At 40.5% G+C, this 25,816-nt stretch overlaps 3 protein-coding genes across 3 annotated transcripts; all 3 read left to right on the top strand.

The window, feature by feature from the left end:
* The first annotated feature begins 381 nt into the window (after positions 1 to 381).
* On the top strand, positions 382 to 6,523 carry sec61a1 (SEC61 translocon subunit alpha 1). Its single transcript, XM_034533026.1, has 12 exons — positions 382 to 512; positions 1,164 to 1,231; positions 1,321 to 1,386; positions 2,325 to 2,403; positions 2,495 to 2,626; positions 2,722 to 2,831; positions 3,431 to 3,584; positions 3,697 to 3,857; positions 3,985 to 4,182; positions 4,587 to 4,778; positions 4,868 to 4,944; positions 5,370 to 6,523. The coding sequence occupies exons 1-12, from the start codon at positions 506 to 508 to the stop codon at positions 5,554 to 5,556; spliced, it is 1,431 nt and encodes a 476-aa protein (XP_034388917.1). The 5' UTR covers positions 382 to 505; the 3' UTR covers positions 5,557 to 6,523.
* Positions 6,524 to 6,734: 211 nt separating this feature from the next.
* On the top strand, positions 6,735 to 17,461 carry uroc1 (urocanate hydratase 1). The gene is given in 23 exon segments (XM_034533143.1): positions 6,735 to 6,913; positions 8,140 to 8,238; positions 8,359 to 8,640; positions 10,902 to 11,095; positions 11,800 to 11,921; positions 12,566 to 12,656; positions 12,749 to 12,808; positions 12,895 to 13,023; positions 13,111 to 13,172; positions 13,270 to 13,336; positions 13,684 to 13,827; positions 13,932 to 14,020; positions 14,308 to 14,370; positions 14,487 to 14,524; positions 14,527 to 14,665; positions 14,762 to 14,860; positions 14,935 to 15,033; positions 15,184 to 15,373; positions 15,478 to 15,576; positions 15,684 to 15,783; positions 16,540 to 16,621; positions 16,738 to 16,837; positions 16,935 to 17,461. Coding segments are annotated over 23 exon segments (2,511 nt in total). The 5' UTR covers positions 6,735 to 6,891; the 3' UTR covers positions 17,076 to 17,461.
* Positions 17,462 to 18,094: 633 nt separating this feature from the next.
* On the top strand, positions 18,095 to 24,370 carry LOC117731025 (MAP kinase-activated protein kinase 2-like). Its single transcript, XM_034533141.1, has 10 exons — positions 18,095 to 18,718; positions 19,875 to 20,014; positions 21,032 to 21,096; positions 21,188 to 21,267; positions 21,358 to 21,484; positions 21,706 to 21,781; positions 21,893 to 22,017; positions 22,617 to 22,702; positions 22,792 to 22,872; positions 22,974 to 24,370. The coding sequence occupies exons 1-10, from the start codon at positions 18,467 to 18,469 to the stop codon at positions 23,184 to 23,186; spliced, it is 1,245 nt and encodes a 414-aa protein (XP_034389032.1). The 5' UTR covers positions 18,095 to 18,466; the 3' UTR covers positions 23,187 to 24,370.
* Positions 24,371 to 25,816: the final 1,446 nt, after the last annotated feature.

Below are 25,816 nucleotides of genomic sequence, written 5' to 3'. Positions count from 1 at the left end.
TTCCTGAATTAGACCAGAGATCCTCTCCAGGCCACTGCTGCTCTCTGGTGGAGACAAGAATGTGTTCATTCAGGGAAGAACAGTGGTATCGAAAATAGAAAGTCGTCAGATCCTCCACATACTGTAAGCAAATGTAGGAATACTATGTAAAAATGATGATACAGTTCCTACATTCAAAGTAAAGAAGAGTATCAAAAGTATTATTATTGTTAAAATATATTATTATTATTATTATTATTATTATTATTATTATTATTATTAACCAATTAAACGGACTACGTGTTCTATCGTCTTCTAAATAAAGAGTAACACGTTTGCAGTGGAGAGACTGGTTCTTTAAATCGTTGTTCTTCGTGCCTGTAGTGGTGACGTGTCTCTTAGATTTCTCCTCCTCCTCCTCGTCCTCTTCCTCTTCCTCCTCCCCCCGGTGGCTCAGTCAGTAGTGAGATTGAGTCTGATTAGATTTATACAGTAAAGGAGCACGTCGGCGGACAGTTGGGACATCATGGGCAGTGAGTATGACTTTGGCACACGACTTGTGCCAAACTGCTATCTACTGTTTGTGTATTAACACCCTAAATATAGTTCCAAATGTTTTGTTCAACTTAGCTCAGTTAGCTCACGGTGTTAGCGCTGGCAGGCTAGCGTTCATAGCAGGATCCGCTGCTATCAGCTAGCTAGTTGGCTTTTGTACTATTGAGAGACTTTTACGAAGGGGAATCGTTGGTGGATTGAAATAAACTGTCGGTAGTATTTTTGTAAACTGGACTTCCTGCTTGTATTGAGATTTTAGAACCGTAACGGTGGTTTTCGTTGGCAGGAACATCTCCCAAGCTAACTCGCTAGCCACTCATTCAAAGACATTGACAGTCTAGTGATGACGACGCATAACACAACCGGTGTTATCTTCAGCCTGCTGGCCCTAAATCATCTGCCCAACGCTAATAAGGAAACGCGCAGCACTGTTGTTAATGTCCTGGAACATGGCTAGAAACACAGTAATACAAAATCCCCCATTCGACATAAATCTGTGTGGTTTACATTTAGTTGTAGTGAATTCAAGTCTGTCTTGAGTCCGCCCACCATTCACTGCCACGTCCCACTGATGACCAGCTATTATTCACACAGAACTCACAATAATGCTCGTGTTTTCTTGTTTCCAGTCAAATTCTTGGAGGTGATAAAGCCATTCTGTGCCGTGCTGCCAGAGATCCAAAAACCTGAAAGAAAGGTATGTTTTACGCTTATTAGTACCGTATGCGTTTTCCAATAAAAACGGGTATTTGTTATAAATATTCTAATAATGTCATTGTCTAACAGATCCAGTTCAGGGAGAAGGTATTATGGACTGCCATCACTCTTTTCATCTTCCTGGTTTGTTGCCAGGTAAGTGTCACAATTACCTTACTGACTTAGGTTGTTTCTCAGCTAATCAAAACACATGTATAAATCCACATGATACTATTTGTAACATTTAGCAAAAATGGAGTACTGTACAAAACAAAATAGTCCACTACAATCACTTGTAGTCGCTGATGTTATTTAGGACAATTTGGTCTTCAGACATTCAACAGAATCTTGAATGACCTTCATCAAAGGTCTGAGGACAAAACAAATTCTTAATAAAATGAGTACACCTGTGTGCACTATTTATATATATATATATATATATATATATATATATATATATATATATATATATATATATATAAATTGGGGCTGGGCACGTTAACGCGTTTATAAATACGTTAACGTAGCAATCCATTATAAAAAAATTAAAGAAATTTGACAACTGCCCATCACAACAAATCATATATTTGAAACGAGAATGGTGCTTTTAAAGTTACACTTTAAAGGTGCTAAATGCAAAATTGAGAGCATAGCTAATGTCTCTCAAATGCTCTAAACATGGCAACGGCTGAGCCGGTTGCTCGCATCTAGTAATGCTATCAGTGCTAACAGTGCAAACAACAGTAACAGTGCTGACAGAGCTAACAGTGTTTACTTGAGTCAGAAGAAGAGGGAGGGCGCTACGCTACGGCAACATTGGCGTCTGTTGGGACAGCATTATCAGTTGTGACTGCAGTAAGTGATTAGTGCAGAGCGGCGGCAATGAGCTAGCCAGTAGGGCACTTTAACATACACTCCAAGGCAAGGCCGTTCTGGCCATGTTAACAAAGCACAGAGAAACTGGGAATACAACACGCACACAGAGGGAGTGTCCTGACAATTGTCAAACTATTGTCGTATTGCAAGTTCATGGAAGCAATTAAACTCATGGATAACTGAAAATAATCTAATTCTCTCACACTATTTTCCTGCAGATCCCCCTCTTTGGCATTATGTCATCAGACTCTGCAGATCCATTCTACTGGATGAGAGTGATACTGGCCTCAAACAGAGGTATATTATTTGTCTTGCTAGTAACTGAGTAATACATCAAATGTATGTCTGCTCTTCGCTGTTATATCCTAACTTGATTATTAACCTCCAGGTACCTTGATGGAGCTGGGTATCTCGCCTATTGTCACCTCAGGCCTGATCATGCAGCTGCTTGCTGGAGCTAAGATCATTGAGGTTGGCGACACACCAAAGGACAGAGCCCTCTTCAATGGAGCACAGAAATGTAAGTAAACTCTCAACATGTGGCGATCTGTGAACATATGGTTGGTATCTATAAGTGTGTCTATAGATTGTCTTACCACTCTTAATGTTTTTCAGTATTTGGAATGATCATCACCATTGGCCAGGCCATCGTATACGTTATGACTGGCATGTATGGAGATCCCTCTGAGATGGGTGCAGGAATCTGTCTGCTCATCATCATTCAGGTGCAAATGGGAGTTTTCTTAAATTTGTCATAACCATTGTGTACTTTGACAAAAAATATATACTCTATCATCAAAACTGTCTTTCATTATACACTTAAAATGAAGATAGTATGATCAAATGTATAATATAATGTAAAAACCAATGCAGATTGTGGTTACATTTTTATTTTCTGGAGTCTTTAGACTAACCCTCACATATTGTTGATTTATTATCGTAGACAAATCCCCTAGAGTGATGTTGACATTTAAACTAGTCAGTATCAAGCATATCATTCTCCTTCAATTAAAACTTTAAACTGCAATCTTACTGAAGTGCAATATGTGCCCAGAAACGTAGCATTATGTCAAGAAATAGTTTAAATAGTCATTGTACAATTTTAGAATTGCATGACCAACGGGTTTGTTTACATTAATGTGAGTTTACTCACAAACACTTTTATTAGGTTCAGTTAAGGAAACACAAAGGTATAACTTCCATAATCAGAATAAACAGCTTAGACACTCCATAGAAATGTGAATTAATTGCAAAGTAAACAATTTCATATGACTGCCGTTGTATTTTCTTTTAGCTGACTGTATCTGTGTCTGTTCTTTTTCAGCTTTTTGTGGCTGGGCTGATTGTGCTGCTGCTAGATGAGTTGCTCCAAAAGGGTTATGGTCTTGGTTCCGGGATCTCGCTTTTCATTGCTACCAACATCTGTGAGACGATCGTCTGGAAGGCCTTCAGCCCCACGACTGTGAACACTGGAAGAGGTAAGAACCACAAGGTGCTGAGTGAATATGTGATTGTAATTAATACATGTAAATCCTCTGCACTCTACAGGATTGTGTCTCATACTGTACTTGTGACTTTGTATGTTTTTAGGTACAGAGTTTGAGGGAGCAATCATTGCGCTTTTCCATCTGCTGGCCACTCGTACGGACAAAGTGCGTGCTTTGAGAGAGGCTTTCTACAGACAGAACCTGCCCAACCTCATGAACCTCATTGCCACAGTATTCGTTTTTGCTGTAGTTATATACTTTCAGGTGAGTTTCTGGTCTTTCTTAACATGCACCTTTTCTCAAAGCTGAGAAAAGGTATTCCTAATGGACAAGATAATGAAGTGTGGAAATGAACAATTCATGATTTGCTCACACTTTCACCTCCTAACAGGGATTCAGAGTTGATCTGCCCATCAAGTCGGCTCGCTACCGTGGCCAATACAACACCTACCCCATCAAGCTCTTCTACACCTCCAACATCCCCATCATCCTGCAGTCTGCCTTGGTGTCAAACTTGTATGTTATCTCCCAGATGCTTTCCACACGTTTCAGTGGCAACTTCCTGGTTAATCTGCTTGGTACTTGGTCTGTAAGTATACACTTGAACAATCATTTCTCTTCAATTTGTTGAGCTTTATTCTAAGAACGTGTCTAAGTCGATCTAAGAAATCACAGACATTTTCAGCAGGCTTGCAAACAGTTTTTGTTATTTTCATAATGAAAACAATTTACCAAAGTTGCCAGTGTAAATGCTACTTTAGTCCCCAGAAGGAGGATTATGTCTGTCTTTGACAATCGCTCTACCGGCGTATTTGTAAAGATTGTCAGAGTGCAGATTAAGAGACAATGTGCTGTGACACATGATTTTTATTTTTATCATTGATAAATTTGCCTGCCTAGATTAGATTGTACTTAAGTATTTTTTAATTTGTTTTTAACCCAAGGTGCTTGAACATTTTTTTTAAAGCTTGTCTTTTTCTTTCTGGTCTGTAGGATGCAACGTCAGGTGGTCCAGCTCGGGCCTACCCTGTAGGGGGACTCTGTTACTACTTCTCTCCCCCTGAATCATTTGGCTCTGTTCTTGACGACCCAGTCCATGCCGGCATCTACATTGTCTTCATGCTTGGATCATGTGCCTTTTTCTCCAAGACCTGGATTGAAGTCTCAGGCTCCTCTGCGAAAGATGTAAGTTGTTGCTACTTTCAAGCATGTGGTGTTATAAGTTTATTTCAAACAGACTGTGCTTTAAAGTTCTGTTCTTAACTTTTATCCAGGTGGCAAAACAGCTGAAGGAGCAGCAGATGGTGATGAGAGGACACAGAGAAACCTCAATGGTCCATGAACTGAACAGGTAAAATAAAAAAAGTTGTATTTTACAGATCTCTCTTGCTTAGCATTTACATACCTAATAAGCAGCACAAACTATACATTTAGAATGGATATAAGCCTTCATCATGAATTTACATGATCTAATGTTTTTGTCACTAACTAACAAGAAAATAACTCTCATATTTGAATCACATATTGACATCATATTTCACCATACCTTTTATTGCCTCATGTCATCACTTCAACAGTGTGACACTCAATAATTTGATACTCATCATAGTGTTTGTCAAACAAAATATGGAACACTTCTAATCTAACTCTTCGCTACTTTACAATCATGGTTAATGTCTTTGAATATCTACCATTCTTGTCACTTAGCATTTCTGCTGAAATACTGCGAGTAGAAATTCTTTGTATTAATGTCAATCTCCCTGTTTTGTGTTCTAGGTACATTCCTACTGCTGCTGCCTTCGGTGGACTGTGTATTGGTGGTTTATCAGTAATGGCTGACTTTCTCGGAGCCATTGGCTCAGGCACGGGTATCCTGCTGGCTGTCACCATCATCTATCAGTACTTTGAGATCTTTGTGAAAGAACAAAGTGAAGTAGGCAGCATGGGGGCTCTGCTCTTCTAGAAAAGCCAATATCCTCCCACCCTTTACCAACTTTTATTAGGATCACCAACTTTGCATTCATTTTACATCTATGAGAAGCTCCTGCAACGCCAGCTCTCCGCTTTCAAGATGACTGAGGAATCTTAAGGAATCTCTGCTTAAATTGGACTGTATGAAGTGGTGGGGCTACACAGCTTGTTGCTCTCTCCTTAAATCTTCCAAAGCAACACAAAGACCGACATTTCAGTTGTACATCATCAGATTTTCTAACTGACTCAAGATTATAGTTTCCAAAAATTAGTTTAAAGGCTTCCTTTTTTGTATGAGATGAAGTCCTGCAGGAGTTCGGTCCTTTTTTCAGACCGACAATAGAGCGCTTCAGTATGCAGGCATACTCAACACGGATGTAGAGGTCAACTGCCTGCTGTTTGCAGAAGTGCTCTCAATGTTCTGATTGGTGTTATCTTAGTTTATACTTTTACTTTCAGCTTTATTTTATGTTTCCTACAACCTGCCAATTATGTGAAGGTGTGGAACAGAAGCTTAACTGTCAAACGCTGAGTCAAGTACTGTCTTTCTCCTGATTTGTGACCCTGTGTTATAGCTGTTATTTGAACAGAATCCTTTAAGAGGAGGATGTGGAGCTCGCATTGGAGTCCACCTGTCGCTGTTTTAATATATGGCATTCCCAGGGAGCAGCAGTATTAACTCACATGTCACATTCATTTTTGTCTCCCACTTTCTACGATTGTTTTTGTTTTGTTTTGTTTTTTAATTGTCTGCTCTCAGCATACTTGCATTAATTGCTCTTTCATACCTGGAAAAAAATGATTTTCTGTACATAGGCCATGCATTGAATAACTTTGAATTTGTCTCAAGTGTAAAATACAATCTTTTGAATATGTAAAAAATAAATGCATTTCAGAACAAACTTATAGAAAAAACATTCTCAATAAAACCTTTTTTGTGGGAAAAGGCTTAATATTTTGCCTCTTGTACTTGTCTGATGTGTCCCAGGTGAATTGTGATACATTGTATTTTCACAGAGGTACAGAATCTAAATAAATTCTTATCAGAAAGTTAGAGGGGGAAAAAGCTTTCTTGTGAGAAATTCCAAGAATCAGTTTGTGTAATGTGCATGTCATGTGATGAACCTTTGGGGGCAGCAATGCGCCACAGAACGCGTGCGCTACCGGAAATAGAAAAGAAGAAGAAAACTGGCTATAAAACAAGCTAGCTGATGGCTTAAACTTTTGCCATCTTCATGTGTTGTGTGTCAGAAAATAGTTATCATTGAAGCTGTCGCTGCTGTACTTTTGAAAAAAGAGGAATTATTTCCGTCGCAGCGTGAAGAAAATGAGCTCGGTCCGAAACGAAGGTAACCTCAATGTGCCAGCCGGCTAACCCCGTCAGGCTGAATGAGAACATGATTTCGGTGTTTTAACCTGTGAAAAGTATAACAACAAGCCTCTTGTTATAATGACAACCAGGACTGTTAAAATGTGTACCTGGCCCATCATTGAGTGAACAGGACTGTGAGGTTTTTTACAAAGACTCCTCACACTGATGTTTTTCAGTCACCTTGAGTCCTTTCCTTACACCTGACCTTGTCATCACTATACGTCGAGGTTTTCATCTTAAACACATCGAGACTGTCATACTGTCGGTAGATATCTGGTGCAGTGGTGGAAAGCAATTCAGTACATTTGCTCAAGTAGTCCATTTAAAGTACGATGTTAAAGTACATGCTGCTTTGTACTGCTATTTATACTGCTTGTACTTTTGACATCTTTAGATACTACTTTGCGGGAGAATGTATTACGTTAGCTACATATAATCTGCATACAAAATACATTGAATCGTGGCTGGTGACCCCTCACAGAAAAGCCGTGTTTATTTGGGGCCCCATGTAATGTTTAGGGCGCCGACATCAAAGTTAGTATTTGCATTGTTGTGCTGATAATTATAGTTATGTAAAGTATGCTTATACTTCTTTCACCACTGAACTGGTCATATTCACCAGACCACAATCACAGACATAACATGTTCGTGTATATTAAGTCTTGTTTTGTGCCATGATTATTACCACAATACATTGATATGTCAATAATATTTTTGATACATTGTTTAGTCAGAAAATAGTGTAAAATACCCATTACAGTTTTCCAGAACCAAAAAGGTGAATCAAATGACAAACAAAACCCAAAGATGTTACATTTTGAAATTAGTTAAAACCGAAGACAAGCAGCAAATCCTCACATTTATAAATGGGGGAACAGCTCATTTCTTTCTGATGATTAATATATTATTTGACTCATAAGTTAACTGATTTCAGCATGGGTGCTGGAAGTTGCACCAGCAGATCACTGTTTGAATGAAAATCTAAATATTAGCCAGGATGATTTATCTGTCAGGCTCAAGTGAGGAACGTGCAGTACACCGTTCAAATAGTGATTGCAACATTTTAACCTCTTTTTACTTTGTTAATCTCAGAATTTAAAATGAAGTTGTGGCCGTAGATGTCAGCCTTTGGTTTAGTTTGGATATGGTGCTGCAGTTCTTATCAGTTTGTTTGAGTTGTCAATTCAACATTTTTCACAACAGGTAAAGACCGAATTATCTTTGTCACCAAAGAGGACCATGCAACACCCAGCAGTGCAGAGCTCATAGAGGAAGATCCTAATGACCCATATGAGGAAAGAGGTAAGGAACAGTACAACTACCACTAGGACCCTGTCGTCAGACTTATTTGTAGCTCGGGTTAAGTTTGGAAAAAGACAAAATTACAACCTATTAATTTAAATCTCAACTCTTTCATCCTAGGTCTGATTTTTCCCAGTGGGGAGATAAACTGGAACTGCCCCTGTCTGGGTGGGATGGCCAGTGGACCCTGTGGGACGGAATTTAAGGATGCCTTCTCCTGTTTCCACTACAGTAAGGAGGAGGTGAAGGGCTCTGAATGCTTGGAGCAGTTCAGGGCTATGCAGGAGTGTATGCAGCGCTACCCAGAGCTCTATCCACAAGAAGATGAGAAGGTGCAAGAATATGAACGATCATCAGAAACGAAGCAGACCTCACAAGACTCTGCATCTGCAGAAACGTCAGGTGCAAAACCTCAACATCTGCCACCAAGCAAGACTCTGATACTACACAACGCAGCACAGAGGGGCTCAGTGGAAAGTTAATGCGGCTTTAAAGTGCTAAATGCCAAATTCAGAGCATAAATATGATTGAGGGGTTGTCTTCACACAGCTCTCAACACGACAATGGCTGAAGCCGGCGGCAAGCAGCTTACGGTGCTACAGCATGAAAAGTGCCAAAACGGCAACAGTTCTGACGGAGCGTTGACCTGGGGGAGTCGGAAGGTGGGCGCTACACTTAAGCAATGACGGCATCGGTCGGTACGAGGTTATCAGCTGCGTCCGCTGTATAAGCTCAGGGCAGAGCGGCGCCGATTAGCCAGTGGAGCACACAGGAACTGCTCTGATTACAACACACACCGAGGGAGAGTGACTTAATGCTCTGCTCAGGTGGACATTACTCCACTACATCTTTACATTGAAAATAGTTGTTTGATGCTATAATAATGCTCTAAATTTGAAATTTAGCACCTTTTAAAGACCAACTGAAATCATAGTTACTCATCGCTTTATGTAAACAAAAAAAACATGTTTTACATGTTTACTGTCAATTAGTTTTTTGATTGAGAAATGGTAGAAATGCTCATTTTGCTTTGTGGCTGGAGAGGTACGTCTGACGGTTTGATTAGCAGCAGTTTGCAGGCTTAGTGGGCCAGCAGGGGAGACAAAGTAAACCAGAGACCATCTTATGATGGGATCACATCAGATGCGACGCCAAATCCGGCCAGGGGCATAAACCTGAACGGACCATCTTCAAACTTGACTTTGATTTTGAAGCTCTTTCCTGCAAAGTCTGTAGGACTGTCCCACTGTCAAATGTTCTAGTGTTTGAGAGCTCACTTGCAGACATTTTTAGTCCTTTATTCACACTTTCCATAAGTCTACATCTAGCAAGGCAAGAAGAGCCTGAAGGAAATTAAAATAAGGCAGTAAACGATTTGAAATAAATCCCCACAATTGTACATGACATGTTTTAGAGTTGTGAAGGCATGTGATATGTCGCCGTAGAGCTCTTTCCCATTTGTATTTACACCATTTCATCCATTTACCGGGTGATGTCAGTTAAGTCCCTGAGGGTTCATGGTTTAAGGCCTTAGGTGGACATTGGGATTGGGCCTTCGATCAACTACACATCTTTAAAGTTCTTGACTGAATCTTGCACGGTTGCAACACTATCCCAGTCACAAAAATCTGTCCTAAGAAAGAAATAAATGATACCAGCGTTGATTTTTGCGCCTGGTAGCAAACCTGTCCTGTAATTTCAAGCCATTTGCCGACAGTGTGTTGCTAGCATTACGTCAACACTAGCATCTGAACACTAGCATCTGAACTGACCAAAGGGGTATTTGTAGGTATATGTATTAATATATATATATATATATATATATATATATATATATATATATATATATATATATATATATATACAATGTGCATTTTTCATGTACATTTTGTGTTATACAAAGTTAAACTTTGAGTTAACCATAAACGATATACACAAGAAAATATTTGCTTTAATAGAGTTACTTCCTTTAAGTTATAGTTTCAATTTATTCAGAATTAAGAAATTACTCCAAAGCATCTCCAAATGCATTGTTTTCGGCAAAGATCAGGAATTTCAGAAGTGTAGGGAATAATAACTAGGTAAATATAATCTGTTACTTAGTTTGTACTTTCCAAACTCTCTGGCACAAAATATTGACCCTTTTAGCTTACTGTTACTGTAAAGTGAGAATGAGGACAAGAGCTATTATACTTTCTGGGAAGACAATTTTCTGTGACGCATTTCTCTTTGTCTTTATAATTACATTATTAGGCTAAAAATTAATCCCCTGGACCTAATCAAAAGTATATTATTTCACTGTAAATGTGCATTTTTACATGAGACATGAGTTAAAGATGGGTGTATCTTCAGGAAATAAAATCATTCTATATAACAGTTGTTGACCTGTCCAAAGGTTCTGAAATGCACTCGCGCATCAGGGGTCAGAGGCCGGTGACGGTGTTTGTCCACTGAAGCATGTGCCACTTCAAACTCCCTCAGGGATCAATAATTATAAACACAGCATTTTTTATCCGTGCCGGCACCATTGGTGGATTGCGAAGGGCAAAGACGACCGAAAAGCCAATGAGACATCGCCCTCAAATCTTCTACTCAAAGTGCACCGTCTTTGTCTCCATAGTGGACGGTTTTCAGTGAGGGTGAAAGCTGCCTTCAATCTCCAGCAGGAACTCTGTGTTCAGGTTTTTGCTCAAGCCTGAGACGGAAAATCTCCGACAGGATGTGTTCTTTAAAGGAGATATGCAGTGGTTTACCGCTGGACCCCTTGCCTCTGAATCCCGGAAGAGACCCCAATGTGCCACATGCACCGATGCGGACCCCAAACCTTACAGCAGAGGAAGAGCGGGTGAGTCAATATGCAAACAATGTTTGTGCAGAGGACATTTTTTTTTGCACTTTTAGTCACTATATAATCATTTGTTGACATGTATACCCCTTAAATACAGGTGCAAACTAATTTGATAAATAATGGCCGCATTCCATTTTCATGCACACCTAATGAAACTGAGGTATAATGAATAGGTACTCCTGTACCTATTCGGTACACCCAACGTCAAACTACTTTCTGTGATTAAAAAGTAAAGATATCATATATGTCTAATAGTCTGGAAAAACACTGTTGATGGAACATCTTGGCTGCAGTTAAAGCTGTCAAACAACCATCAAAAAGGAAACGTAGACGACCCTCAAACATCATGAAGCAATGAGCAAGTGAGCTAAAGGAGGTTACGGCTCACTGTCAATTGCTTGATTATAAATGTATCAGTGTGGAGCACCATTATTTGTATGCCTTGCTTTGTACTGACTTATTGCATCATCATTGTTGTCTCACAAACCGCCCCAAAAAATTGATTATTCTCTAAGGTCCACTACTGATTGCCCAAACTCAGAGCAAAGGCTTCAGTCAATAATTAAAAGAGAGACAGTGATTGCTCTGCCTCTCATCCTAAACGTGTAAAGGATCTGCTCAGCCATCTGACTGTATTGGTACATTGTTTTGCCGTGTGCAGTGTGTGTTCACTAATCTAGTGTAAATGCCTCTTTCCTCTAGCTGGCGCTAAGAATGCACTGCGTTATTTCCCTCCATCCCACCACGCAACACTTGCACCCGAATTTGCTCAAGAGCTGCGGCAGTACGGACACATCTACATGTACCGCTTCTGCCCCGCGTTACACTTGAGGTGGGGCAACCTGACCATGACCTAATATTCAAGTGTCACATGAATCTGATGTGTATTTTCTGGAATTCCTTTTTGGTTGTTGTACCTTTTTGATATAAATATTGACAATAATCCTTGACATTTGGTTAAGACAAAATATATGCTTAGGAAGAATATTTTACATGTGATCAGTAAACTTTATTACCGGAGATGACAGTAACTAGAAATGAAACATGGGTTTAGTTAATTTGTTCAATGAAAATGACAAATGACTAAACTGAAATATCTTTTCACTGCTTATATATATCTGTCAGTAGGGCTTTCAATGACAATCCTGCTGTGTCAGCTTTTCGCCAAATCTTTTGCATTTACACAATGGTTTGCTGCAGACTTACTGGTCTGGAATGACCAGGTGGGAAATGTTAGCTTGCTCTATAACCAGCCCAGGTTGACCTCTGTTGACCTTGTGACTTTAGATACACGTTTCAATGGCTGTACCTCAAAACAAGAAGTAAACAATGTTAAGGTCAAAAAGTTAATGTGTCATCCTGTATGTAAAACGTGTGGCTTCGGTTCGGAAAAAGTTACAGTCTTGCTTGCAGATGGTACTCTCTAGTTTTCTTCCTCAACAAGAATGACGTGTGTTTCCCTCCGTCTCCTCAGAAGCTTTACCCCATAGATCAGTACCCATGCCGCACACGTCAAGCTGCCTCCATAATGCTCATGATCATGAACAACCTGGACCCAGCAGTTGCTCAGGTGAGCCTCGAACACGGCTAGTAACAAAGTGTGGAAAGTCTTTTGTTTAATTCACTGTCTCGATGACGGCTTCATCTTTCTTTTTCCTTCAGTTCCCCCAGGAGCTCGTCACCTACGGAGGGAATGGACAAGTGTTTAGTAACTGGGCCCAGGTCAGCCTTGAGTTAGCTTGTGTTCAGAAACAATGTATAGAGTCTCAATGGATACACATTAACGACTTGCGCGTGTCTCGGTGCAGTTTTGCCTGGTGATGCATTACCTGAGCGAGATGACAGAGGAACAAACTCTGGTCATGTACAGCGGTCATCCCGTGGGCCTGTTCCCCAGCCTACCTTCATCACCTCGTGCCATCATCACCAACGGCATGGTAACTGCCAAACAAACATCTGATTCAACATTCAGCTCTCTGACATCCCTGTGTACTAATGCACTCTCTTGTTTTTGTATCCCCCAGGTTATTCCAAATTACTCATCTAGAAATCAGTATGAAAAGATGTTTGCTCTTGGTGTATCAATGTAAGTTTTAAAGGTGCTTTTAAGGGAGAAAATGATGCTGAATTAAGCCTCATGTGGTTCCAGATGTAATCTTTATTCTTTGGTTTCTTGTTTTTAGGTACGGTCAAATGACAGCAGGCAGCTACTGCTACATTGGACCTCAAGGGATTGTTCATGGAACTCTGGTTTGTAAAGTTATTAAGAAAAGATGAGCACACAACACTCCAGTATTGAATACTGGAGAATACTGGAGTGTTGTGTGCAGTTCCCAAACTGAGGGTCAAAGAGATTGTAAGATTAGTGTCACCAGATGTAATAAGAAAAAAGGGCAATTCTTTCACACAAAATTATACTTGTTTTTAATTATTCTGAAAAACTGGATAGTTTCATCTCTTTAGAGTTATCAATAAAATGATTTAAATGAAACTATCTGAGGAGGCAAAACAAAGGTCAATAAGGCGCTGCTTAAACCCATTACCTGTATGTTATATTTCCTATTTTTTTATTTCTTCCCTTCTGTATTTCTGTGTAGCTGACTCTGCTGAATGCCGGCCGGAGGTACTTGGGCTCTGATGACTTGAGGGGGCGTGTCTTTGTAACCTCCGGCCTGGGGGGCATGAGTGGAGCTCAGGCTAAAGCTGCCGTCATTGCCGGTTGTATTGGCGTGATTGCAGAGGTCAGTTGGTGTCCAGTCAATTCCCATAAACATTCACAACTGCCTGAGCGAGAAAGAAGGAAGTCCTGTGTGTCAATGTGACTGTGAATTTGATTTCTATGTAGGTGGATGAGGCTCCTCTCAGAAAGAGATTTGAACAGGGCTGGCTGATGGAGGTCACCAGTAGCTTGGAACACTGCATTAAACGCATCAGGTAACAAAGTAATTATGCAAATTATCTTTATTTGAAAAGTAACTATGTCTGTCAAATTAATGTTGTGGAGTAAAAGTTCAATATTTCCCCTGAAATGTAGAAGTACAAAGTTACATGAAATCTAAGTACTTTGGTACAGTACAAGAACCTACAGTTTTCACTAAGTACAGTACTTAAATAAACCTCCCTTGTCAGACTATTGTTATGTATACATCATGTTAGTGTTTCTGTACTGCCACAGAAAAGACCGTAAGATGTATATCATAATGTGCATTTTGGTTTTTCAGAGAGACCAAGAGCTCTAAGACCCCGCTCAGTGTCGGTTACCATGGCAACATCGTAGACTTGTGGTGAGTGAGAGGTGAACACTTTCTGCTGCCGAGAAACGGTCCAGGTCTGCAGCTGCAGTGAAAGAAACACAGTTTGTGACGCACTCTTAACATCTTTTACCTAACTTTCTTACCAGGGAGAGGCTGCTTCTGGAGTATGAGAGGACAGGGGACCTCCTGTAGATCTGGGTTCAGACCAGACCTCCCTTCACAACCCATATAACGGAGGCTACTACCCAGTCCAGCTCAGCTTCTGCCAGGCAAATCAGCTTATGTCGACTGACTCTAACCGTTTTCCTAACCATGGTCAAGAAAGGTAATCTATATCACACAGATGGATTTTCCTATGGTAAACTTTCTGCAATATTTGGGTCTATTGAGTTGAAATAATGGGTTTTACTTGTGATCGTAGCCTCCGCAGACACATTAAGGCCATCAATAAGCTGTCTGATGCTGGTATGTTCTTCTGGGACTATGGCAATGCATTCCTCCTGGAGGCCCAAGAGAGCTGGTTAGTAATTTAACACTTACACAAACTCCCTCAGAATATATGATTATCATTCAGTACATGTCAGACCTATAGAGAGGCTTTTGTTTCTTGTTTTTTATAGGTGCAGAGGTAGAAAAGGCTGGTGGAGGGGCAACAGAATTCCGTTACCCTTCTTATGTCCAGCACATCATGGGGTGAGACATTTATTCAATCTAGCATTGATCATGTAATAGAACTGTAGAACATGTACAAGTCTAGAAAAAGACAGAACTGTGAATTGTGATCAGACCTTTTCTTCTTGCTCTTGCTGGTTTGTAATGACTGTCCTTCCACCTTGGCCACAGGGACATTTTCTCTCTGGGGTTTGGCCCATTTCGCTGGGTGTGCACATCTGGCGACCCCAAAGATCTTGCTACAACGGATGATATCGCTGCTACTATCCTGGAGGAAATTGGTGCCAACGTGACTGATCACATCAGACAGCAGTACAATGATAACATCCGCTGGATCAGAGAGGCTGGAAAACACAAAATGGTGTGTAACTTTCTGGGCAACCAATCCCATCATTCAATGAAAATCTGATGAAAAGATATGCATCTGCAATGACAGGATTTCCTCTGTGTATCCTCTTTGTTTAGGTTGTGGGATCTCAAGCCAGAATCCTCTACTCTGACCAGAAAGGAAGAGTCTGCATTGCTTTGGCTATCAACCAGGCTATTGCTGATGGTCGAGTTTCAGTAAGGATAAATTGTCTGCTAAATAAATCAGTTCATGTTTACTGCAGTCTGCATAATATAAAGTTTTCACTGGAGTCTCAACAATGTCTCATGTTTCTGTTGTTCAGGCTCCTGTGGTTATTAGCAGAGACCATCATGATGTTAGTGGCACAGACAGCCCCTTCAGAGAAACCTCCAATGTGTATGACGGATCTGCCTTCTGTGCAGGTATGTGGTGTGTTGGAAACCAACGGCTCAGATGTTACACAGGACAAAAATGTAATGTGCATTTTTTATAGTCAGTTTTCAATTCAATTCAGTTTATTTTGTATAGCCCGATATCACAAATTACAAATGTGCCTCAGAGGGCTTTACAATCTGTACACATACAACATCCCTGTCCCAGGAGCTCACATCGGATCAGGAAAAACTCCCCAAAAATAACCTTTCACAGGGAAAAAAGGGAAGAAACCTTCAGGAGAGCAACAGAGGAGGATCCCTCTCCCCGGATGGACAGAAGCAATAGATGTAATGTGTACAGAATGAACAGCATTACAGAGTTACATAAACACATTAAATGAATATGACAATGTTTGAATGGACCTCTACAAAGCTTGATAACTGAAGGCTCTGGCTCCCATCCTAATTTTGAAGACTATAGGAACCATGAGTAGCCCCGCATTTAGTGAGCGCAGCTCTTTAGTGGGGAAATATGGTACTTGCCCCACTAGAGATGTGTGGGGCAACTATGGTAGTTTTATGATTTATTCTGTGGGCAATGAAACATGATTTGAAAGTGGACGCACTGCCAACATTGTAACAGATGATCAAACATGCGAGAGCACCACTATAGTCCACACAGATTCTGTTCCTAGTTGCCACCAATGTGAAAATGCACTTCCTGTCTCTCTTCATTTATATAAACCAGTAACACTGCAAGAATCATTTTAGAAAGTCAGAGGTCACAATGTCTCCCCCTTACAGACATGGCGGTCCAGAACTTTGTTGGTGATGCATTCAGGGGCGCCACATGGGTAGCCCTGCACAACGGTGGTGGTGTTGGCTGGTAAGTCTGGCTGGTCATCCAGTAAGCAGTAATGTGTGTAAAAGTATTTTAATCATAAATACTTACCTGTCACCAAGTCAGTGTGTGTATTACTGTATCTCTCGTCTCACCTTCAGGGGCGAGGTAATAAATGGAGGGTTCGGGTTGCTATTGGACGGCTCGGTGGAGGCATCAAAGCGCGCCAGACTGGTGCTCAACTGGGACGTCTCCAATGGGGTGGGAGTGCTGAGAGGACAGCAGCATGATAGATTCCAGCCTCACTTATTGTTTACAATGTGCTCTAATGGCTCCAATCTGTTTCTACGTGCTGCAGGTGGCTCGTCGCTGCTGGTCTGGAAACTCAAAGGCTTATGAGACCATCCAGCACACCATGGAGGAGAATGGGCAGTTGCGTGTCACCATGCCCTTTCCTGTGCAGGATGAGTGCGTGCTGGACCGTGCCCTGCAGGGCTAGCCAACATTTTAGCGCAGGTTAGCAACAGCCAGCTACATACAGTCAGCGACATACAGCCACACACAATAACACAGCAAGGAAACCTGAAGCTGTCATCCCTTCAGTTGGGGCTTATCCAGCTGTGGAAATGATACACTGCAGACGGTCAGTACTAGTTAAGGAATCACTAGCAATGTTGTTACATAAATTGTTTTCCATGAATACACAAAATGCAAAGTAGACTACAACATTGTGCTAGGCTGTATATTCTTTATTTGTTGTGCTAAAAATTAAACTACAAGTATGTATAAATGATAAAGCCTTTGTGAGTCATTTGTATGTCAGTAATCTAAATTATTTTGTCCAAAAATGTCAATGACAGGTTAGTGGCAAAGGAATCATTTTATTTTGTGAAAAAAGGAAAATAAATCAATCAGAATGTGAAAGCCATTTTTTGTCACAGCTGCCTGGTTTGTTTCTTGCTTCAACCACACATTTTACACTTCATTTTAGACGTCCGGAGCTGAAAAAAGCAACTTTCCATTAAGCAACCAGAGACCGATCACTGACACAGTCGCACAGCATTTCCTCTGCTGTCACAACCTGGCTAAACAATTTGAAAGAGGAGAGACCATAAGAAATGCAATCGTTTCAATAGATTACATGAAATACAAATAAGGCTTGACTGCAAGCATCAGCATGCAGTCCAACCATATAAGACGGACAACAATAGGGCCAACCCGGCGTCATTTAGATTACTCAGTAAATAACTACTGACGTTTACCTCCCATCTGTGTGAATCAGCGTTAATATGAGAGTGAGGACACTACTGCTCCTCAGCTTGGAGGATTCTACAAAAACTGTATGAAAGGGAAACAGCGATATTCTCTGACGGAGGCACTTGTGCATAATATATTTTTTTTGTTGGTCATATAGCTTCGAGTCCTTTCCGTCTCACTGGTTCCCCGCCGTGCGTCTTTACGCTGGTTGTTCCTTTAAGAAAAGGCATTTGAGGCGCTGCGCGCTGACGTAAGGGAATTGGAGAGCTTTAGAGAACCCTGCAGGAAGAAGACGCGGATAACCGCGATGAGGACCAGGCAATTTTCTTTTTCTGTCATTTAGTGTGTACTATATTGTATCAAATTACATCCAGATATAAGTTATACTATTTTGAACTTCTCTATGCCAGTATAACGGCGTGGCTTCAGACCTCCGCCCTTTTTTGTGACAAGAGGTTTTCGAGATTACCTCAGTGTGTTCGTGCAGTGGTCAAAGTGGGTCGAGATGTTCAGTCGGGCAGCACGAAAGTCCTCTGGACGTACGCGGATGAACTAGGATGACACCGGATACTTTTTGTTGCAGACACTGATTACATTTTCTCTGCATCACTGTTGGCTTTAACCCCCCAAAAAATGCATCATAACCAGGAGGAGCAGTCGGTAAATTCAATCACTGCGCAGCACGGGACAGGGCACCACAGTGACACCAACAGCCTGGGCAGCAGCCCCACTGACCTCCAGCCGGCTGCTTACTCCAAACTGGAGTTCAGGAGGCATGCAGTGATAGATGACTATAAAATCACATCTCAGGTTCTTGGCCTGGGCATCAATGGCAAAGTGCTGGAATGTTATTGCAAGAAAACGGGAGAGAAATGTGCTCTGAAGGTGTGTGTGTCTCTGCTTCTTAAAACCCTGTGTGATCTGAGTCGTCCTCTGGAGGCTGCTGTCACTAGAAAGAAAGACAGCAGCCATCCATGATTCATGTTACAGTGTCTTGTGCTGGAAATGTGTCCAGCATTTCTACTTAATGTAAAGTTTGTTGTCTAGTAATGATTTTTAATTTGTATGATTAGTAATCTGATGTGACGCAGATGAAATATGAATTCAACCATGGATGGATGAAGCGAGTATCTGCAAATCCACTTACTGAGCTACCCAGACAGTGATGTGCCGTCTGGGAGGCTCTGACACAGGTCCCACTGTTCTACGATGGTTGTGTGGACAATGATCTTCCCTGTTAATACTTTACATAATCATATGACATTTAACACATTTTTTTACTCCTCTAACATTTAGTATCCAGCTTATTAAATGTTTGCCGTTATTTTTAAAAGCTAACTTGAGAAATATGAGTTGTGAGAAATGCAGTGCTCGTAAGTCAACAAACAGCTGGCCGTAGGGTTGCAGCAAAGCTTTAAGAAAACACAAACAGGAAGTGCAGCCCCATGAGTGGCTCTGCATGTTTTATTTGGAATATTGTTTGTGGTAAACCACAAGCGAAAAGCTACAAGGAAATGGGAAATTTGTGGAAATAATCTTATGTTCTGTGAGAGTTAAAATTGTGATTTGTGCTTAGGGGCTTTGGTGGAAAGTCAAACACTCATATCTGAGCCTGTTTCCTCCCACAGTGCTGAAAATTCATTGTAATGTCCACAAGGACTTAGGCTGGGTCTGCATGTCTCGGAAAATAGGATATCCTCCTCCCCTGGCTGTGATACAAGAACAGCAGCACTGTTTCTTTAAAGATAAAGCACATTGCCAAATGCATTCTTACAGTATTCACTCTTAATGTCCTTTCCAGAAAATGTAGATTAATGGTTTTAATAGCGACCACTAACAGTGCCGTAAACCATGAGTGTCTTCACAACAGATGCCTCTGTGTGGGTTTATTGATTTCTTGACAAAGATGTCAAACTAATTCTTTAAAAAATATATTAGGCTGTTCTACCTTATAGACTGTGATCTATAAACATGCAGATACCTTTAGACAAATGTGAAATAGTGGCATTTCATTTATTCATGTTTTTGTTATGTGGAGCAGATCCTGTATGATACTCCTAAAGCCAGACGGGAGGTTGAGCTGCATTGGCGAGTTTCCGGAGGTCCCCACATCGTCCGAATACTTAGCCTGTATGAGAACATGCACCAGGGCAAGAAATGTCTCCTCATCATAATGGAGTGGTGAGCATTACCAGCACTACGTTATCTATGGTCTCCTTGATTTAGGCCTTTACAGGAAAGCTCAAATAGATTTTACATGTTTTTTCTCTAATTGGTAGAGGCATTCATTTAGGAAGGGAAACAGATTGTGTGAAGTCATCCGACCTAAAGTTGCCTTATTTGTGAATATTGGAACAACCACTATGATGCCCTGTTCAGACTATCTTGTATCTAGAAATGTTTGTATGGCATCTAGATCCAGATGAGCTTAATTTCAGCACACACATGGCATAAGAATGCAAATCAAATACATCTGTGACCACTTGGGATTGGAATATAGTTTTGCACGTGTAGTTGATTTTGGTGAAAACTAAACTCTCCCATACTTTTATTGTTTCTGTTTGCTTCATTGATAAAACAACTTAGAAATTCTGATAGTTCTTTGCTCTCTGACCACATCGCAGCTTATACTTTTTGATAACATATTAAGGTCATAAATTAATGTAATCCTCCTTAACTTTACCTTTTTTTTAAAAATATATATTTTTTTTTCTTACATGACCTGCATATATATTTGCTATATTCTCTGTGTGGCAATAACAAATATGCTTTTTAAAGTATTTTTTCCTGTCTATATACATGACTTTCTATTGTTATGTTGTCCTGCTTTTAAATAACTATAAAATAATTAAACTGAGACTAAATTAAAAGGTAAAAGTGGCTTCAGGACTGAAGGCCACTGTAACCCAATTGTGTGAAGGGCTGGGTTCATATATATACATATATATATAGTATATATATATATAAATATATACTGTATATATAGCACCGTCCTCCTGTGATTCAAGCACATAGAACATGCTCAGAGTTTACACGACTTGACCGAAGCATATGGAAAAAGAAGACTGGACTCATCTCAACAGTGAATCACAATGACTTGCTTTGTTGTCAAACCACAATCGCAGTGGAGAACTGTGGTTGGTTGCCAAGAGTCCCCTCGCTGCCCCAATTCTGATGTCTTTGTTAATCTTGTCACAGTATGGAGGGAGGGGAGCTGTTCAGTCGCATTCAGGCCAGAGGGGACCAGGCTTTTACAGAGAGAGGTGGGTTAGAGTTCACGTGAAGCAGTTTTAATGTATGGGTCTCTACACTTTGTCCTGTATGTGTTACATCAATGTCATGTCTGTCCATCAGAGGCGTCAGAGATCATGCATGACATCGGCACAGCCATAGAGTACCTCCACCACATGGACTTCGCTCATAGGGATGTGAAGGTGATGTTACTGCTATAGTCAGAAAGAATTCTATCCTAAATACATTGTTTTGAATTTATTTTTATTTTCTTATTCCCATGCACAATACAGCCTGAAAACCTGCTCTATACCACGAAGGAGAGTAATGCCACACTCACGCTGACTGACTTTGGCTTTGCTAAGGAGACAACACTACTCAACTCCCTCCAAACTCCTTGTTACACTCCATATTATGTTGGTGAGTGTTTACTGTGAAGCTGTATGAGTTTGAGTGAAATCTGCGGTACACTGCATTCGTGCCAGTATTATAAATGTGCTTTAATAGAGATATATTTTTGGTATGTCATTCACGCACATGTTGTCCATGTGTGTCTGCATATTTATCTGATTTTGTGTGAATGTGCCTTTCATGCCTACCATCATTGCGTTGTTTTTTTTTGTATCTATTTGTCCATTCAGCCCCAGAAGTGCTAGGGCCAGAGAAATATGACAAATCATGTGACATGTGGTCTCTGGGCGTAATCATGTACATTCTGTGAGTATCATGTGCGTCTGCAACTGATTCGACTTAATTAAACATATACTGTACATATATATGTTGGTTAAAGATAACATCAAAGTAAAAGAGCCTCTTTTTCTGTTCTAGTCTGTGTGGGTTTCCTCCGTTCTACTCAAACACAGGTCAGGCCATCTCTCCAGGCATGAAGCAGAGGATCAGGTTGGGCCAATATGAGTTCCCCAACCCTGAGTGGGCTGACGTTTCGGAGGAAGGTCAGACTTTGGGCATAAATTCATAAATATTGCAAAAAATATTGGCATGCTGTTCATTATCCCTTACTTCAACTGTTATTTTGGTTTTATGACCTGCAACTTTACTATTTTGGTTCAGTCTGATCACTGCACACGACTTGCCCAGCACCAAACCACAGACTGAACACGGTGGTGTATTTAACAGCTGAAGAGGCACATATTTCTCTCAGGAGTTGGTAGAGACCCAAAATACAGCTAAAAGAGAGTGAATGATAGACGTACATTCATCCGGAGGCCAGTAACACCACTAGAAATTATTGATAATGCTGCTCTGTAACAGCTAGATGTTTAAATAGGCAAAAAGTAATCCATGAAATCTTAAAAGAAAGATGTTAGTGTTGTGTTTACAGCTGGTTTTCACAGCCCTTAAGTGGCACAAAATTCAATGTATGCAGTTTAAATGTTGCAGGATGCACTGACCCAATCACATGTTCGAAAATACCTGAACAACCTGCATAACATCTCCAGTCAACACAAAAGAGACAGCATCATTATAGCTCCATATTGCACTAAAGACTTATTGGATAAAATGCTTGATGTTGTTTAACTGTGTTTTGTAGCAAAACAGCTCATCATTCAGTTACTGAAGACGGACCCCAATGAGAGGATGACCATCGGCCAGTTTGTGAACCATCCCTGGATTAGTGTAAATTATCCCTTTGTCACCTTGCCTATAGAACTGTATGTTTTATCCCCTTTTAGTCAAAAGATGTGTGTGTTATTTCTATACTGCAGCAATCAATGGTGGTCCCTCCGACCCCCCTCCACACCTCACGTGTTTTGACAGAGGACAAGGAACTGTGGGACGATGTGAAGGTGGGACATGCTGTGTTTGGATCCGTTTGTTTGCCGAATATTACCAATAGGCGGCAGTAAAGCACCAGATTTACAGCACAAAACCTCTCGTCTTCCAACAGGAGGAAATGACCAGCGCCCTGGCGACGATGCGTGTCGACTACGACCAGGTTAAGATCAAGGACCTGGACACGTCCAACAACCCTCTGCTCAATAAGAGACGGAAGAGGCCCGTGCCTGGAGGAGCTGACAGTGGAGGAGACGAGGTGTATAATAGCCACAAAGAAGTTACATTTTCTGAAGAGCATGGGGAAATGATTATTGGACAAAAGTAGTACAAAACCATGAAAGCCATAGTTAGCAGTTTTCCCACCAACATATCACTGATTGTATTTTGCTTACCTTCTTTGTATCACTTCACTCAATAGTCTAATCAATGTCACCACTCTTTACATTAAAAATACATTGTTTTTGTATGTTTCAACATGGTATTGTGTCACTTGTGTATAGGAAAATGTATTTGACACAAATAATGATAAAAACCTCGTTGTTCTTATTGCTGTTTGGTGAAAATAAGTTGAGTGTAGAGATTTATGAATCAGAGTGAGAAATTATTATTATTGCTGTAAACAAAGAAGGACTGGAAGTCTAAAAATATATTTAGAAGGCAAGATTCCATCCAACTATAAATAGTCTTCTCTGGGAATAGTTTTGTGAGTAACGTAACATGTGCATTCAAGGAACATTATAACTTTGAGAGGTCAAGGTCAAGGTATCAACCTCACCAGACATTTCACACTTGAAGAGCCTCTGCTAAACCATTAATACTCCCTCACTGAATACTGCATACTCCCTCCTGTCTGTGTTGTATTATTGTATATAATTCGCAATATATTATACATATCATCATTTTAATATTGGATGGAGTTAATTCTAACTACTTTGTTGGGAAGTTTCACTGTATTATATTTTATAAACTCAATATTTCCTACTGAAATGTAGCAACGTAGAAGTATAAAGTAGCATTAAATGCAAATACTGTCTTGCCATTGACTGTACATAGAGTTGTTCAGTTAGGGAAGGAAAGCCACAGTGCATACACAGCGTACAACAAGTCAAAAAGATTTGCATGATAATCAGCTGGAATTGAAATATTTCCATTCAAACCAGTTAGTCAGGAATGAATGTACTGGGTTCAGAACAAAATGAAAGGACGAGGTGGTGAGAGTGGTGGTGAGTAAAAGGTTGTGTGATGCTTCCTGGATGTAATGTGATGAGTGATCTCCAGACTATCTATGAGAAAAGTGTCCTCTTCACTCTGCTCGAGCGTCAGTGTAAGGTCAGTTCATTACTGTCACTTTAAATTATTATCCTTGAAATACAATGTACAAATTATGTAACTTAGTTTTACTTTTTCTGTATTTATAAAAATTTGAATCAGTGATCAGCCAAATGAAGTCTGTCTGAGACTGTTACATACCTGCCATTGCCATTAATGAAACCTAATAATAAATTTGCTAACAAAAACTAATTGTGTTGTAAGTGTAACATATTTGAAAAGTAATATTTCATCTGCTGAATATACTGTATGTGGCTGGTATTGTATTACCTATGTGTTATCAGTATCATTAATCAGAGGAAGCTTGGTGGATGAATGGGCTTCCTATGAGAGATGATTTGTTTAGTATCGGTATTGCCTGCACGACCACGTTGGGTTACAAGAGCAGATGCTGCAAGATGTCAAAAAACACTTAACACTTAACCACTTGAATAGAGCAAATAAGTAAATAATGAAAACAAATAAAGAATATTTTGTTGTGTGTGTGTGAGTGTGTGTGTGTGTGTGTGTGTGTGTGTGTGTGTGTGTGTGTGTGTGTGTGTGTGAGGCGGGGGGGGGGGTAACAGTACTACTACAATAAGATGTTCATTTTGGAAGTAAAAAGCAATGTCAATTTGGTCAACCATATTCACTGACAGTTTATGCATATGACTTGATTTCATAGGATTTAGCTTCTGTTATTAATTTTCTAATCGATCAAGAAACGTAAAGCTACCATCTTAAATAAAGCTTGACTCTCATGGACTAATTTGCACTAATTTTAACCACTTATGCTGTTCATTAAAGCTCTAGCTTGCATTTACCTACGTGAGTCATCAATTGAACTAAATTGTCTTTGGACTGTGGGGGGTAGCTGGAGAACCTGGAGAGAACCCACGCTGACACAAGGAGAACATGCGAGATAAAAACATTATCACTGAAAAATATAACTGCTTATAAAAAAGTGTCCTAATGAAAGAAGTAATTGTGGGTGCTTTATAGGCAGAATAAAAGGTTAACATTAATATTAAAATGTATCATTAATAAAGAAAAGAAGAGAATGTAATCCGGTGACCATCAGTTTTGTGTACTATGATGATGATTTGCAATTGCATCCGTAGGGATGGTTAGGACCTGGATGAGTGAACTTAGGTAATGTCAGGCCTGAAATATAATGGGAAGTTAAATGGATCATTTCCGAGCATCATCAGCCTCTAAAAGGAGGTCACAATCTCTCTGAGGAGCTTCCCCTCTGCTATGTAAGACTCTGAAACTAAACCAGAATGTCTCAAAGGTTACTCATGAGTCAGAAATAATATGAAGTTGGTTTAAAAAAGAACAACTCCAAGAAAGGTGGAGGAGTTTGAGTGGCTCAGTGATCCTGGGAGCTATGTTGTCCGGGGCATCAGCCCCTGGTAGGGTCTCCCAAGGCAAACAGGTCTCGGGGGAGAGCCCAGACTAAGAGCGGTTCAATAAACCCTGATGATAAGTAGCCCACGGACTTGAAGCTACCTTGCCCGGACAAGGGAAACCGGGGCACCCTCCCGGAGCCAGACCCAGGAGGGGAGCTCGTCGGCGAGCGTCTGGTGGCCGGCTTTCGCCCATGGGGCCCGAAAAAAACATCATGGAGCAGCAGTCACCCTGTGG

Source organism: Cyclopterus lumpus, chromosome 5 (assembly GCF_009769545.1).
Source record: "Cyclopterus lumpus isolate fCycLum1 chromosome 5, fCycLum1.pri, whole genome shotgun sequence".
NCBI classification, from domain to species: domain Eukaryota; kingdom Metazoa; phylum Chordata; class Actinopteri; order Perciformes; family Cyclopteridae; genus Cyclopterus; species Cyclopterus lumpus.
Note: the sequence above shows the minus strand (reverse complement) of the source record. Positions and strands in the feature narration are given on the sequence as shown.

What these genes read in the sequence shown, in the direction of transcription:
- sec61a1 (XM_034533026.1), top strand. An exon ending in GATACTGGCCTCAAACAGAG is followed by an intron (nt 2,404 to 2,494) that starts GTATATTATTTG and finishes ATTAACCTCCAG; the next exon opens with GTACCTTGATGGAGCTGGGT. An exon ending in CTTCAATGGAGCACAGAAAT is followed by an intron (nt 2,627 to 2,721) that starts GTAAGTAAACTC and finishes AATGTTTTTCAG; the next exon opens with TATTTGGAATGATCATCACC.
- LOC117731025 (XM_034533141.1), top strand. Translation starts at nt 18,467, where the DNA reads ATGCATCATAACCAGGAGGAGCAGTCGGTAAATTCAATCACTGCGCAG. An exon ending in CCAGGCTTTTACAGAGAGAG is followed by an intron (nt 21,097 to 21,187) that starts GTGGGTTAGAGT and finishes TCTGTCCATCAG; the next exon opens with AGGCGTCAGAGATCATGCAT. An exon ending in TGAACCATCCCTGGATTAGT is followed by an intron (nt 22,703 to 22,791) that starts GTAAATTATCCC and finishes TCTATACTGCAG; the next exon opens with CAATCAATGGTGGTCCCTCC.